We start from the raw sequence: 15,758 nt of genomic DNA, 5'->3' as shown, positions 1-15,758 counted from the left end.
GCCAAATTTCTTGCTTTCTGGGAGTTCATGTGATATTATTATTATTATTTTTTTTTTTTTCTGAGATGCTCGCACTCTGTCCCCCGGGCTGGAGTGCAGTGGCATGATCTCAGCTCACCGCAACCTCCGCCTCCTGGGTTCAAGCAATTCTCCTGCCTCAGCCTCCTGAACAGCTAGGATTACAGGCGTGTGCCACCATGCCTGGCCAATTTTTGTATTTTTAGTAGAGACGGGGTTTCACCATATGGGCCAGGCTGGTCTCAAACTCCTGACCTTGTGATTCACCCACCTCAGCCTCCCAAAGTGCTGGGATTACAGGCGTGAGCCACCATGCCTAGCCCATGTGATTATTATTTTGCCTTTCTGGGTTATAGTATTTTCATTTTTTTTAATTATACTTTAAGTTCTAGGGTACATGTACAAAACGTGCAGGTTTGTTACATATGTATACATGTGCCATGTTGGTGTGCTGCACCCATTAACTAGTCATTTACATTAGGTGTATCTCCTAATGCTATCCCTACCCCCTCCCGCCACCCCAGAACAGGCCCCAGTGTGTGATGTTCCCCTTCCTGTGTCCAAGTGTTCTCATTGTTCAATTCCCACCTATGAGTGAGAACATGTGGTGCTTGGTTTTTTGTCCAGCTTCATCCATGTCCCTACAAAGGAGACGAACCCATCCTTTTTTATGGCTGCATAGTATTCCATGGTGTGTATGTGCCACATTTTCTTTTTTCTTTTTTTTTTTTTAAATGGCACAGTGGTTTAATCTCTAGAATCCCAGACAACAGATTTGAGGTATTCATTCCTATAGGATCTGGCTGTGCTTCCTACTCTGACCAAAAAGATTCATGTGTTCAGATACAACAAAGCTGGCTTTCTAACTTACTAACTTACAATGTATATGCATATGCACATGCCTGTGTGTTCTCCGCCATGTATTTATTCTTCATGCTTGGTTTTCTAGCATTTTCAAGTTTGCAGTAAAAGTTTCAATACACATTTATTTCTCTAGTCTGCAGTGGAGCAAGTAACATATCTTAAGGAGACAGTTTTTTTTTGTTTTTTTTTTTTTGAGATGGGTTCTCGTTCTGTTGCCCAGGCTGGAGTGATGTGGCATGATCTTGGCTCACTGCAACCTCCACCTCCCAGGTTCAAGCAATTCTCCCGCCTCAGCCTCCTGAGTAGCTGGGACTACAGGCACACGCCACCATGCCCGGCTAATGTTTTGTATTTCAGTAGAGATGGGGTTTCATCATGTTGTCCAGACTGATCTTGAACTCCTGAGCTCAGGCAATCCGCCCGCCTTGGCCTCCTAAAGTGCTGGGATTATAGGCGTGAGCCACAGCACCCGGCCTGAGAGTTGTCGAAATGCTCGCAGGAAGTGTTTCTGTGTTAAAAAGTTGAGAAGATGGAAGCTGAATCCTCCTTGTATTCAGAAGGCTGTTTCAGAAGGTCACTGCTGGCAGGCTTCTCCCTACAGGGATTCAGCAGTGAGGGAGCAGAGTATTTGGGGGACAACTGCTTCTTCTGGAGGGGAGAGAATGAGATGGAGTTCACCAGCAGCTCTTTATGTCAGACTTTTAGCAGGATTCAGCTTTATAAATAAGTTTGTCATCTCTGAGTATAGGGTCTTCTCATCAACACTCTGAACATTACAGGAAACAAAAAATTTCTTTCCTTCAACTTTATCAAGTTGGCTATTTATCATAACAACAGAACAAAGAGGGATAGGTCTTTTACAATTGATGTTGAGATTGGCAGTCATGACGATTCCCCCAGCCATCATTGCACACATACCAACAGTAGCATCAAGCATGGTTGCAATGGCACCTCCATGAATGAATCCAGGTGGTCCTTCCAGGTAAGAGCCTCCTTGAAATAAGCAAACCATCCTTTTCTCAACGTCATTGTAGAACATCATGTATTCAAAGCCCAGGCCATCATCAAAGCTTCTGGTGAAGAGCTGGGCCTGTGACACTTGTTCTTCTTTCATAAGCTTTGGGTCAAGAAAACGGGTTTTGAAGTCTTGAATCCTTTCAGTACGTGTACGTTTATATGAAGGCAAATGTTTCCAGGAGTCATCTTCACATTTCTTCATAAACTGGTCAAAGAGCAGTCTTAGGTCCTTGTTCCAGCTGGGGTTGGGGACAGAATAGTCCTTAAGAATGACATCCTCAGAAGAAAATGACCTCAGCGCAGGTCGTGGCTCACGACCCGGCAGGCGCCAGCCTACCAGCGGCAGCCGGCAAAGGGCCCCCAGCGTGCGGAGGTGCCCGATGCAGCTCCTCAGCATGGCTCAGGGCTGCGCAGGCCGTGGGGCGACGCTTGCTCTAGCCCTGGACGGCACACACTACTGCCACATTTTCTTAATCCAGTCTACCATTGATGGATATTTGGGTTGGTTCCAAGTCTTTGCTATTGTGAATAGTGCTGCAATAAACATACGTGTGCATGTGTCTTTATAGCAGCATGATTTATAGTCCTCTGGGTATATACCCAGTAATGGGATTGCTGGGTCAAATGGTATTTCTAGGTCTAGATCCTTGAGGAATCGCCACACTGTCTTCCACAATGGTTGAACTAGTTTATAGTCCCACCAACAGTGTAAAAGTGTTCCTATTTCTCCACATCCTCTCCAGCACCTGTTGTTTCTTGACTTTTTAAAGATCGCCATTCTAACTTGTGTGAGATGGTATCTCATTGTGGTTTTGATTTGCATTTCTCTGATGGCCAGTGATGATGAGCATTTTTTCATGTCTCTTTTGGCTACATAAGTGTCTTCTTTTGAGAAGTGTCTGTTCATATCCTTCACCCACTTTTTGATGGGGTTGTTTTTTTCTTGTAAGTTTGTTTGAGTTCTTTGTAGATTCTGGATATTAGCCCTTTGTCAGATGAGTAGATTGCAAAAATTTTCTCCCATTCTGTAGGTTGCCTGTTCACTCTGATGGTAGTTTCTTTTGCTGTGCAGAAGCTCTTTAATTAGATCCCATTTGTCAATTTTGGCTTTTGCTACCATTACTTTTGGTGTTTTAGACATGAAGTCCTTGCCCATGCCTATGTCCTGAATGGTATTGCCTAGGTTTTCTTCTAGGGTTTTTATGGTTTTTAAGTCTTTAATCCATCTTGAATTAATTCTTGTATAAGGTGCAAGGAGGGAATCCAGTTTCAGCTTTCTACATATGGCTAGCCAGTTTTCCCAGCACCATTTATTACATAGGGAATCCTTTCCCCGTTTCTTGTTTGTGTCAGGTTTGTCAAAGATCAGATGGTTGTAGATGTGTGGTATTATTTCTGAGGGCTCTGTTCTGTTCCATTGATCTATATCTCTGTTTTGGTACCAGTACCATGCTGTTTTGGTTACTGTAGCCTTGTAGTGTAGTTTGAAGTCAGGTAGCGTGATGCCTCCAGCTTTGTTCTTTTGGCTTAGGATTGTCTTGGCAATGTGGGTTCTTTTTTGGTTCCATATGAACTTTAAAGTAGTTTTTTTTCCAATTCTTTGAGGAAAGTCATTGGTAGCTTGATGGGGATGGCATTGAATCTATAAATTACCTTGGGCAGCATGGCCATTTTTACTATATTGATTCTTCCTTTTTTTTTTTTTTTTTTTTTGAGACGGAGTCTCGCTCTGTCGCCCAGGCTGGAGTGCAGTGGCGCGATCTCGGCTCACTGCAAGCTCCGCCTCCCGGGTTCACGCCATTCTCCTGCCTCAGCCTCTCCGAGTAGCTGGGACTACAGGCGTCTGCCACCACGCCCGGCTAATTTTTTGTATTTTTTAGTAGAGACAGGGTTTCACCGTGGTCTCGATCTCCTGACCTCGTGATCCGCCCGCCTCGGCCTCCCAAAGTGCTGGGATTACAAGCGTGAGCCACCGCGCCCGGCCTTATATTGATTCTTCCTATCCATGAGCATGGAATGTTCTTCCATTTGGTTGTGTCCTCTTTTATTTCGTTGAGCAGTGGTTTGTAGTTCTCCTTGAAGAGGTCCTTCACATCCCTTGTAAGTTGGATTCCTAGGTATTTTATTCTCTTTGAAGCAATTGTGAATGGGAGTTTACTCATGATTTGGCTCTCTGTTTGTCTGTTATTGGTGTATAAGAATGCTTGTGATTTCTGCACATTGATTTTGTATCCTGAGACTTTGCTGAAGTTGCTTATCAGCTTAAGGAGATTTTGGGCTGAGACGATGGGGTTTTCTAAATATACAATCATGTCATCTGCAAACAGGAACAATTTGACTTCTTCTTTTCCTAATTGAATACCCTTTATTTCTTTCTCCTGCCTGATTGCCCTGGCCAGAACTTCCAACACTATGCAGTGTTGAATAGGAGTGGTGAGAGAGGGCATCCCTGTCTTGTGCCAGTTTTCAAAGGGAATGATTCCAGTTTTGCCCATTCAGTATGATATTGGCTGCGGGTTTGTCATAAATAGCTCTTATTATTTTGAGATACGTCCCATCAATACCTAATTTTTTTTTTTTTTTGAGACGGAGTCTCACTCTGTTGCCCAGGCTGGAGTGCAGTGGCACGATCTTGGCTCACTGCAAGCTCCACCTCCTGGGTTCACGCCATTCTCCTGCCTCAGCCTCTGGAGTAGCTGGGACTACAGGTGCCCACCACCATGCCCAGCTAATTTTTTGTATTTTTAGTAGAGACGGGGTTTCACCGTGGTCTCGATCTCCTGCCCTCGTGATCCACCCGCCTCGGCCTCCCAAAGTGCTGGGATTACAGGCATGAGCTACCGCGTCCGGCCCATCAATACCTAATTTATTGAGCGTTTTTAGCATGAAGGGCTGTTGAATTTTGTCAAAGGCCTTTTCTGCATCTATTAAGATAATCATGTGGTTTTTGTCTTTGGTTCTGTTTATATGCTGGATTATGTTTACTGATTTGTGTATGTTGAACCAGCCTTGCATCCCAGGGATGAAGCCCACTTGATCATGGTGGATAAGATTTTGATGTGCTGCTGGATTCAGTTTGCCAGTATTTTATTGAGGATTTTTGCATCGATGTTCATCCAGAATATTGATCTAAAATCCTCTTTTATATTTTCATTTTTCTGTACTGAAAAATATACAGAAGGTCACTTGAGGCCAAGAGTTCAAGGCTACAGTGAGCCATGATTGTCCCACTGTACTCCAGCCTGGGCAGCACAGCAAGCCCCAACTCAAAAAAAAAAAAAAAAAAAAAAAAAAGGTGTGTGTGTGTGTGTGTGTGTGCGTGTGTGTGTGTGTGTATAAACACAATTCAAAAATATTTCTATGGGCCGGGCACAGTGGCTCATGCCTGTAATCCCAGCACTTTGGGAGGCTGAGGCAGGCGGATCACAAGGTCAGGAGATTGAGACCATCCTGGCTAACATGGTGAAACCCCGTCTCTATTAAAAAATACAGAAAATTAGCCAGGCGTGGTGGTGGGCACCTGTAGTCCCAGCTACTTGGGAGGCTGAGGCAGAAGAATGGCATGAACCCACGAGGTGGAGCTTGCAGTGAGTGGAGATTGTGCCACTGCACTCCAGCCGGGGGACAGAGCGAGACTCCATCTGAAAAAAAAAAAAATTATTATTATTATAACTGTATAATTATAGAAATGTTACAAATATAGAAAATACAGTTTAATAATATGAAATAATTAATATTTATATTGTCATTATGTCTTTTTTTTTTTTTGAGACAGAGTTTCACTCTTTCACCCAGGCTGGAGTGAAATGGTGCAATCTCAGCTCATTGCAACCTCCGACTCCCGGGTTCAAGTGATTCTCCTGCCTCAGCCTCCCGAGTAGCTGGGATTACAGGTGCCTGCCACCACACCGGGCTGATTTTTGTATTTTTAGTAGCGATGGGGTTTCACCATGTTGGCCAGGCTGGTCTCAAACTCCTGACCTCAGGTAATCCACCCACCTCGGCCTCCCAAAGTGCTAGAATTACAGGCGTGAGCCACCACACCCAGCTTGTCATTATGCCTTAAGGATCTTCTTATTTCTACAATTTTTCAAATCAAAGATGCATCAGTTCAGCCTTGCAGTAAAAAAATGCAGTTCTTGGCTGGGTATGGTGGCTCATGCCTATAATCCCAGCACATTGGGAGGCCAAGGAGGGTGGATCGCCTGAGGTCAGGAGTTTGAGACCAGCCTGACCAACATGGTGAAACCCCATCTCTACTAAAAATACAAAAAATTAGCCAGACATGCTGGCGCACGCCTGTAATCCCAGCTACTAGGGAGGCTGAGGCAGGAGAATTGCTTGAACCTGGGAGGAGGAGCCTGCAGTGAACTGAGATTATGCCCACTGCACACCAGCCTGGGCAACAAGAGCAAAAACTCCATCTCAAAAAACAAACAAACAAACAAAAAACACTTTTTTTTTTTTATTCAAAGTCTCACTGTGTTGCCCAGGCTGGAGTACAATGGCGCAATCTCGGCTCACTGCAACTTCCACCTCCTGAGTTCAAGCTATTCTCCTGCCCCAGCCCCCCAGTAGCTGGGATCACAGGTGCCCACCACCACGCCTGGCTAATTTTTGTATTTTTAGTAGAGACGGGGTTTCACCATGTTGGTCAGGCTGGTCTCAAACTCTTGACATCAGGTGATCCTGCCACCTCGGCCTCCCAAAGTGCTGGGATTACAGGCATGAGCCACTGCACCCAGCCAAAAAAATGTAGTTCTTAGTGCTAATATAACTAAAGATACAATACTTGAAATCCAGGGCTTAGGAATTTATAAATGGATGGAAGATATTAATTCTAAAATGTCACATTAGAAATACCTGTTATTGGTAATAATTAGTTGTAATGATATATTAATAATTTCCAAATCTCTTCTTTCCAAACACATACTGATCCAGAGTTTATACATTTATTAACATTATAGAACATGATATATTTGATAAAATAAATGGCAAGTACAACAGTTTATCTCTTGGAATAAACAATACTGTACATATATGTATATATATGTAAGTTTTTCATTGTTTTGTGATGGAGTCTTGCTCTGTCACCCAAGCTGGGGTGCAGTGGCAAGATCTCAGTTCAGGGCAACCTCTGAATCCCCTGTTCAAGCAATTCTTCTGCCTCAGCCTCCTGAGCGGCTGGAATTACAGGTATGCACCACCATCACACCTGGCTAATTTTTTGTATTTTTAGTACAGATGGGGTTTCCCCATGTTAGCCAGGTTGGTCTTGAACTCCTGACCTCAAGTGATCCACCCACCTCGGCCTCCCAAAGTGCTGGGATTACAGGTGTGAGCCACTGCACCTGGCCTACTGTACATATATTAAATCAGTGTTCTCTTATCACTATTCTGGAGCCAAAAAAATCTGCAAAATATATTTTCTCATAAGGAAATTCTAAAACATATTCATGACGTTATTTCTTTAGTGTAATAAATACTTACGAATTTCAGAACCAGTAGTAATTTCAATAGATGAAATAAAAATAAAGTATTTTCATTTGTGGTAATTGTAACTAGAGTAAGTATATCTACCTCCTCCTCTTCTGCTACTTGTGATTCACGAAGAGCCGTTGGGAATACTCGAGGGGTAAAGTTGATTTTAATACTGCCAACAGAGCGAGGAGCAGGAATACTGTCTTCCTTTAACTTCTCAGTAAATATATTTTCTGAATTTCTCCCTTCAAAAACAATGGTAGCAAACAAGTCACTTATTTCTCATTTTCTAGTTAACAATCAACTGATAAAGTAATTACACATCAAAGCTCACCCCCAAATCCTAAACAAATAAATCAAATATATTTTCTGCAAGAAAAGAATGCAAAATTTAGAACTGATAATATGGCAGCTAATGACCTACCTGCTCTTTATCAATGGCCTCAGCTACCTTTCTGGGGTTCTCTTTGTAAAACCACAGTGTTTAATTCACATCAACTCCAAGGGAGGACACTCTAGGCAACTCTACATCAACTCTAGAGAAGGGCACATAGGCAAAACCACCACTGCCAATACTACCTCTATCTCCTCAAACTCTATAGCAATGTCTCCTATATACTGTATCTCCTATATGCTTTCTTATAATAGTGTAAGAGGTTTTAGCTATCAAAGAGAACTAATGAGAACTGGCAAGGATGGGCGCAGTGGCTCATGTCTGTAATCACAGCACTTTGGGAGGCCAAGGCAGGCCAATCACCTGAGGTCAGGAGTTCAAGACCAGCCTGGCCAACACGATGAAACCCTGTCTCTACTAAAAATATAAAAATTAGCCAGGCCTGTGGCACGTACCTATAATCCCGGCTACTCAGGAGGCTGAGGCAGGAGACTTGCTTGAACCTGGGAGGCGGAGGTTACAGTTAGCCAAGATCGTGCCATACACTCCAGCCTGGGTGACAGAGTGAGACTCCGTCTCCAACAAACAAACAAACAAAAACTAGGAAAGGGTCTTGACTAGACATTTCAAAGGACTGGGGCAAGGGGGGAAGGAGCGCTCTTAGACTCAAAGATGAAAGCCACATAATGTGATAACAGAGGTGATCCCATCAGCCAGGATGGCCTTGTGGGACACAGTCATTGACTACTGTTGCATAACAAAGTATTACATTAAAGAGAACTAAATTTTTATCTTTATTTGATCTGTACATTTGGGGCTTTATTTTACAATGCGCGGCTTGAACCTACCTAGTACAAGTTCCCAATAATTTTATATCCAAGTTAACTGTTGCTCACTCATAATGGCAAAAGACATTTCTAGGTATGTAAGAACTCAGCCAACACTACCTAGTCATCTTTTGTGAATACATTACTCAAAGAAATGTTCCAGAACACAGAGAAATAACATTAAGAACCCAGGAGTGGGGAATTTGAGAGCAAAATGAGAAAGGATGGGTTTTCTAAAGCAGTGGAGAACACGCTAAAAATGTTGTAAATAACATCTTTTTTTTTTAGAGACAGGGTTATTACCATCACCGAGGCTGCAGTGCAGTGATGCAATCACAGCACAGTGCAGCCTTGAGCCCCTTGGCTCAAGCAATCCTCCCATCTCAGCCTCCCAAGAGCAGGGACTACAGGTGCACACCACCATACGTGGCTAATTTTGTGTTTGTATGCTTTTTTGTAGAGATGGGGTCTTGTTTTGTTGCCCAGGCTGGTCTTGAACTTCTGGGCTCAAGCAATCCTCCCATCTTGGCCTCTCAAAGTGCTGAGATTACAGGTATGAGCCACCACGCCCAGTCTGTAAATAATTTTTTTTTTTTTTGAGGCAGAGTCTCAGTCTGTCCCCCGAGGCTGGAGTGCAGTGGCGCCATCTCAGCTCACTGCAAGCTCTGCCTCCCGGGTTCACGCCATTCTCCTGCCTCAGCCTCCCAAGTAGCTGAGATTACAGGCGCCCGCCACCATGCCCGGCTATTTTTTGTATTTTTAGTAGAGATGGGGTTTCACCGTGTTAGCCAGGACGGTCTCGATCTCCTGACCTCGTGATCAGGCCACGCCTGGCCTGTAAATAATATTTTTAAATAGTAATATAAAAGAAGGAAAATAGGTCCGGGTGCGGCGGCTCACGCCTGTAATCCTAGCACTTTGGGAGGCTGAGGTGGGTAGATCACTTGAGGTCAGCAGTTGGAGACCAGCTTGGCCAACATAGTGAAACCTCATCTCTACTAAAAATACAAAAAATAAGTCAGGGGTGGTGGCGGGCACCTGTAATCCCAGCTATTTGGGAAGCTGAGGCAAGAGAATCGCTTGAACCTGGGAGGCAGAGGCTGCAGTGAGCCAAGATCACGCCACTGCACTCCAGCCTGGACAAGAGAGCAAGTCTCACTGAAAAAAAAAAAAAAAAAAAAAAATGGAAAAGGAAAATAGAATAGAAAGTAAAAATGAAGCATACTTCATTTTACCTCAGATTACTAATAATACTAATGATTAATACGATATAGAACATGCAGGAAATCATCACTATTATCCCATGAGGAGAACTAAAAAAAACTAGATTGCTACAGAAAAACAAATCTTCATGTGTTTATAAAAAATATTAAAGTGACCACTAGTTACAGTAAAAATAAGATATATAATTTCCAAACTCGTATATCTAATTTACAAACTCTTCTATTTGCTATTTGCAAATTGCAAAACATAAAAAAGAAATTTGCTGTTTGTAACAACACAGGTTAAAACTTTTACTACAAAGTTTTACATGCAATTTTATGAAAAGGTAAAATGTTATGAACACATACAAATTCTTGATAAAAAATAAATAAACAAAAGGTTCAATATATAGTTCAGTTTCAAAAGTAAGTAAAGGAAAGGCTTCATCACCGAACTTAAAGCCAGGGTCATCTCAAAAGCTGACACAAAAGCTGTTTGGAAAGATTTTAGATGCAAATAGATTAATATCAACGGCTGGAGACTGGAAATTTAATGCTGATATAGGTACAGAGGTGGGGAGGTAGAAATGAAACTAGAATCATAGAAGGGCAGGACCTCCCGGGTTCAAGCGATTCTCCTGCTTCAGCCTCCTGAGTAGCTGGAATTACAGAGGTGCACCACCATGCCCAGCTAATTTTTTTGTATTTTTAGTAGACACGGGTTTCACCATGTTGGCCAGGCTGGTCTCGAACTCCTGACCTCATGAGCCACCCACCTCGGCCTCCCAAAGTGCTGGGATTACAGGCATGAGCCACCATGCCCAGTGGGCGTCACTCTTAGTGAAAAGGATGCTTATATGATCTCTGCTCACTAATCTTAGAAAGTGAAGCTTGGAAACAATGTCTCTTGTAAGAAATTGAGGCTCCAGGTATTCCTCATCAACAAGTCTTTTGCAAATAAGAATATATGATATTTCCTCATACATACACACTAAGAAGTTTTTGCAGAAGATTAGTGGTCAGGCAAAAAAGCACAATTCACAAGAGGAAACAATCCGGTATGAGGAACAATCAGCAGACACAACAAATAAGACGACTGGCTCCCCAAGACTTTGAAATAGCACAACAATCTGAAAGAGATTAATCATTTTAAACATACTTACTTAAAGCCAGTAAAGACAGGCTAACATCAATAATGAAAACTAAGAAGCTAGTGACAAAGAACAGAGAGGTGTGAAAAAAAAAGTTCTTTTTTTTTTTTTTGACAGTGTCTTGCTCTGTCGCCCAGGCTGGAGTGCAGTGGCATGATCTCGGCTCACTGCTAGCTCTGCCTCCCGGGTTCACACCATTCTCCTGCCTCAGCCTTCCGAGTAGCTGGGACTACAAGCACCCACCACCACGTCCAGCTAATTTTTTGTACTTTTAGTAGAGATGGGGTTTCACCGTGTTAGCCAGAATGGTCTCCATCTCCTGACCTCATGATCCGCCCGCCTCGGCCTCCCAAAGTGCTGGGATTACAGGCATGAGCCACAGTGCCTGGCCAAAAAACAGAACTTTCAAAATGAAAAATATTGTCACTGAAATTAAAAACATCTTGGACAAGTATAACATAAAATTAGTCATGGTTGAAGAAAATTTATAAACTAGAAGATAGATCTGAGGATATTATACAGAACATAGCTGAGGAAGATAAAGAGAATACAAGAAAGTTGGCCAGGTGCGGTGGCTCACGCCTGTAATCCTAGCATTTTGGGAGGCCAAGACAGGTAGGTCGCTTGAGGTCAGGAATTCAAGATCAGCGTGGCCAATATGGTGAAACCCTGTGTCTACTAAAAATACAAAAATTAGCCTGGTGTGGTGGTGCACATCTGTAGTCCTAGCCACTAAGGAGGCTGAGGCAGGAGAATTGCTTGAACCCAGGAGGCGGAGGTTGCAGTGAGGTGAGATCGTGCCACTGCACTCCTGCCTGGACGACAGAGCAAGACTCCGTCTCAAAAAAAAAAGAAAAACATCTGTGTAATTTGAAAATATATATTGAAAACAAGAGAATACAATAATGTAATATTTGTTTGTTTTGGTTTTTGTTTTTGAGACAGTCTCACTCTGTCACCCAGGCTAGAGTGCAGTGGCACGATCTTGGCTCACTGCAGCCTCTGCCTCCTGGGTTCAAGCAATTCTCACGCCTCAGTATCCCAAGTAGCTGGAATTACAGCTATGTGCCACCACAGCCAGCTAATTTTTGTATTTTTAGTAGAGATGGGGTTTCACCATGTTGGCCAGGCTGGTCTTGAACTCCTGGTCTCAAGTAATTCGCCGACCTCAGCCTCCCAAAGTGCTGAGATTACAGGCATGAGCCAAGAAGGTAATATTTGAAGACAATAGTTTTGAAATTCCCAGAATTGATGAATGACAAAGTTCTTTGAGTGACAGTATGCTCCAAGTGATGACATTATGAGATAAATAAATATAAAATTGAACTTATACTAATGAACCCATAATATACCAAGGGAAAGAATTTTAAAACAACCAGAAATAAAGGATAGATTACTTTATTAAGGATCAAGCTAGATCCATTGTACTTCATCCTGGGTGACAGGGTGAGATCCTGTCTCAAAAAAAAGAACAATATTAGAAATTAATAAATTATATAATTATAGATAAAGTAGAGATAAGTAAATAAAAACTTTATGGAAATGAATTTGAATAGATAAAATGCACAATTTAGAAGACAAATTACCAAAATTGACTTTGGAAAATTTCAATAATCAATAACTATTACAGAAACTAAATCTATTTAAAAAAAAAAAAACCTCCATAAAAAAACTCCAGACCTAGACAGTTTTAGGGGAAGTTTTACTAAACTTTAAAACAACAGATATTTCTCTTATCTAACTATATTGTTTCAAATAGTAGAAAAAGAAAAATGCTCTATAGTATATGGGTCTGGTATAATTTGGTATACAATCTAGACAAGAACAGTATGAGGAATGAAAAACATAACTGAACCTCAATATGAAGATAAATGTGACAATTGCTTATAAAATATTAGCAAATTGAATATTTATATATATATATATATTCAATCTAAATGACTTTTTTTGTTTTTGTTTTTTTAGACAGAGTCTCACTCTGTCGCCCACACTGGAGTGCAGTGGCACGATCTTGGCTTGCTGCAGCCTCCACCTCCTGGGTTCAAGTGATTCTCCTGCCTCAGCCTCCTGAGTAGCTGGGACTACAGGCGCACGCCACCAGGCCTGGCTAATTTTTGCATTTTTAGTAGAGACAGGGTTTCGCCATGTTGCCCAGGGTGGTCTGGAACTCCTAACCTCAGGTGATCTGCCCACCTCAGGCTCCCAAAGTGCTGGGATTACAGGCGTGAGCCACCATGACCAGGCTCTAAATGACTTTTCAACATGCCAAGCCTCACTGTTAAAGTTGTAAAGACATATAACTTGGTGGAAATAGCACAGGTTTCAGATGCAGACCAGATCTGGGTTCAAATCCCACGAGTTTACCTATTCATAGTTTTTTTTTTTTTCTGAACATCTATTTCCTCTAAAATAAGAATAGCAGCGCTTAGACTGAAGTGTTGTGAAGACTGAGTGACCCAAGCAATAAAATCCCCTGGCACATAGTAGTCACCTAGTAAACGTTAATTATTATTATTATATATGTGATTTTACACTAAAATGTTAAATTTATAGGAATTCAATAATGACTTATGTGAGGAAAATACTAAATATTTCTTTTTTTTTTTTGAGACAAAGTTTCACTCTTGCTGCCCAGGCTGGAGTGCAATGGCATGATCTCGCTTCACTGCAACCTCCACCTCCTGGGTTCAAGCGATTCTCCTGCCTCAGCACCTCCCGAGTAGCTGGGATTATTGGCACCCACCACCACACCCGGCTAGTTTTGTATTTTTAGTAGAGACAGGGTTTCTCCATGTTGGTCAGGCTAGTCTTGAACACCCGACTTCAGGTGATCTGCCCGCCTCAGCCTCCCAAAGGTCTGGAATTACATGCGTGAGCCACTGCACCCGGTAGAAAATGCATCCAAAACAAAGTTTAATATTCCAAAATTAGATAAAATCAAACTCATAGCTTTCAGTATAGAATTATATTCTGTGGGAGATAGGAGGGAAAATGGCAGATCGGAGACAGGATTAACATGCAGCTGCCAATTGGATGGACAGAACAGCATCTGGGGACTCACATTGTGAACTTTTACTCCAAGAATCACTTCAGGAACGCCACAAGAAACACCGTAGGAAAACTGAAAGAATTCACAGACCCAGACTGGATTAATAAAATGTGGCACATATACACCATGGAATACTATGCAGCCATAAAAAATGATGAGCTCATGTCCATTGTAGGGACATGGATGAAACTGGAAAACATCATTCTCAGTAAACTATTGCAAGGACAAAAAACCAAACACCACATGTTCTCACTCATAGGTGGGAATTGGACAATGAGAACTCATGGACACAGAAAGGGGAACATCACACTCCGGGGACTGTTGTGGGGTGGGGGGAGGGGGGAGGGACAGCATTAGGAGATATACCTAATGCTAAATGACGAGTTAATGGGTGCAGCAAACCAACATGGCACATGGATACATACGTAACAAACCTGCACATTGTGCACATGTACCCTAAAACCTGAAGTATAATAATAAAATTAAAAAAAAAAAAAAAGAATTCACAGACCCTTTGAAGGAAGTGGTTTGCTGCTGCAAATGCCCTGAGACAGCTGAAAAACTGTGAGTTCCCAAAGTGTGAGGGAGGAAAAGGTCAGTCTCTGAACATACATTCCCACTGGGGAACCTGAAAATCCAGATCACAGGAGAAGGATTTAACTTCACCCTGAGCTGAAATAGATTTAGGTAGCTGAGCAAAATATAAAAGTAGAAGAAGCAGCAGGAAGAGCCCTATAGGCACTTCCATCCCCAGCTGGAGACCAAGGAAGCCATTCCCGGCCTGCTCTCACAGAGGTCCTTGGAGACAGGAAGGCAGCCAGTGGAACTGGGGCAGGACCGCAGGGTGAAGGAAGCTTGTAGCTGAACTTTGAGCAGGAATTTTCCTAAGCAAAAATTGGTGGCAGGGGGAGCAAATGGGAAGTACAGATGCGAGTGCAGAAGCCACAGCCAATAGTGTGGGCAGGCAGGGACTGGGGAGGCCTAAGAGCCCTCTTGCTTTCTCAGCGGCAAGGCTTATAGTCTGGGGCAAGATCTCAGCCCTGCTCACCGACTGCCTGGCTATAAACTCTGGCATGGCTGGAGTGAGACTGGCCTTGGTGGCTGTCTGGGAGCTAGGTGAGGCCTGTCACTGCCGGCTTTCCCCTACCTCCCTGGTGACCTGTATGGCACAGCAGAGGCAGCCATAATGCCCCTGGGAACATAACTCCATTGGCCTGAGAATCCCCTCCACCCCCACTGTGGCCACAGCAAGCCCCACCCAAGGGGAGTCTGAGCCCAGACCCAACTAACCTTGCCCCCACCTGATGGTTTTTCTCTACCTGCTCTACGGCCCTGCCCATCACCTGAGAAACCTGAGTACTTGTCCCCACCAACATCAAGATTATATCTCTCTTCTGTACTGCAGCTGGTGCCCTCTTGAAAGTGCCACCTCCTGGCTGGAGCCCAACCAACTCAAGCCACCATAGCAACTCATAACAGAACAACCCTGCTCCAAAGAAGGAGAAAACAACAGCTAATTCCACTTCCTGCAACACCCTGTCTAGCCAGAGGTCCTGAATCTGTCCACGTGACAACTCCACTGCTAGCATAACCAGTACTTGAAGTGCACTAAACGAAATTACAACAAAAGACTCCACCAGAATCCACTTCACTCACCTGCCACCACCAGAACAGGTGCTGGTATCCATGGCTGGGAGACCTGTGGATCACATCACAGGGCTCTTTGCAGACATTCCCCAGCACCAGCCTGGGGCC

The 15,758-nt window shown here is 43.1% G+C and overlaps 1 protein-coding gene and 1 pseudogene across 9 annotated transcripts in view; both read right to left on the bottom strand.

Moving 5' to 3' along the window:
• DNAAF4 (dynein axonemal assembly factor 4) overlaps positions 1-15,758 on the bottom strand; it is an 81,599-nt gene that overhangs the window by 26,947 nt on the left and 38,894 nt on the right. For all 8 annotated transcript variants that reach the window (XR_004030425.1, XR_004030424.1, XR_004030426.1 and 5 more), the window contains exon 5: positions 7,480-7,625. Coding sequence is in view for 5 of the 8 variants with exons in the window: in XM_012507290.1 (XP_012362744.1) it covers positions 7,480-7,625 (146 nt within the window). In the remaining 3 variants the exon portion in view is untranslated. The remainder of the gene's footprint in view (positions 1-7,479; positions 7,626-15,758) is intronic.
• On the bottom strand, positions 1,297-2,345 carry LOC100600168 (annotated as a pseudogene). The gene has a single exon (XR_001115909.2). The product of XR_001115909.2 is annotated as an acyl-coenzyme A thioesterase THEM4 pseudogene (transcript).

This window comes from Nomascus leucogenys, chromosome 6, assembly GCF_006542625.1.
Source record: "Nomascus leucogenys isolate Asia chromosome 6, Asia_NLE_v1, whole genome shotgun sequence".
NCBI lineage: Eukaryota > Metazoa > Chordata > Mammalia > Primates > Hylobatidae > Nomascus > Nomascus leucogenys.
Note: the sequence above shows the minus strand (reverse complement) of the source record. Positions and strands in the feature narration are given on the sequence as shown.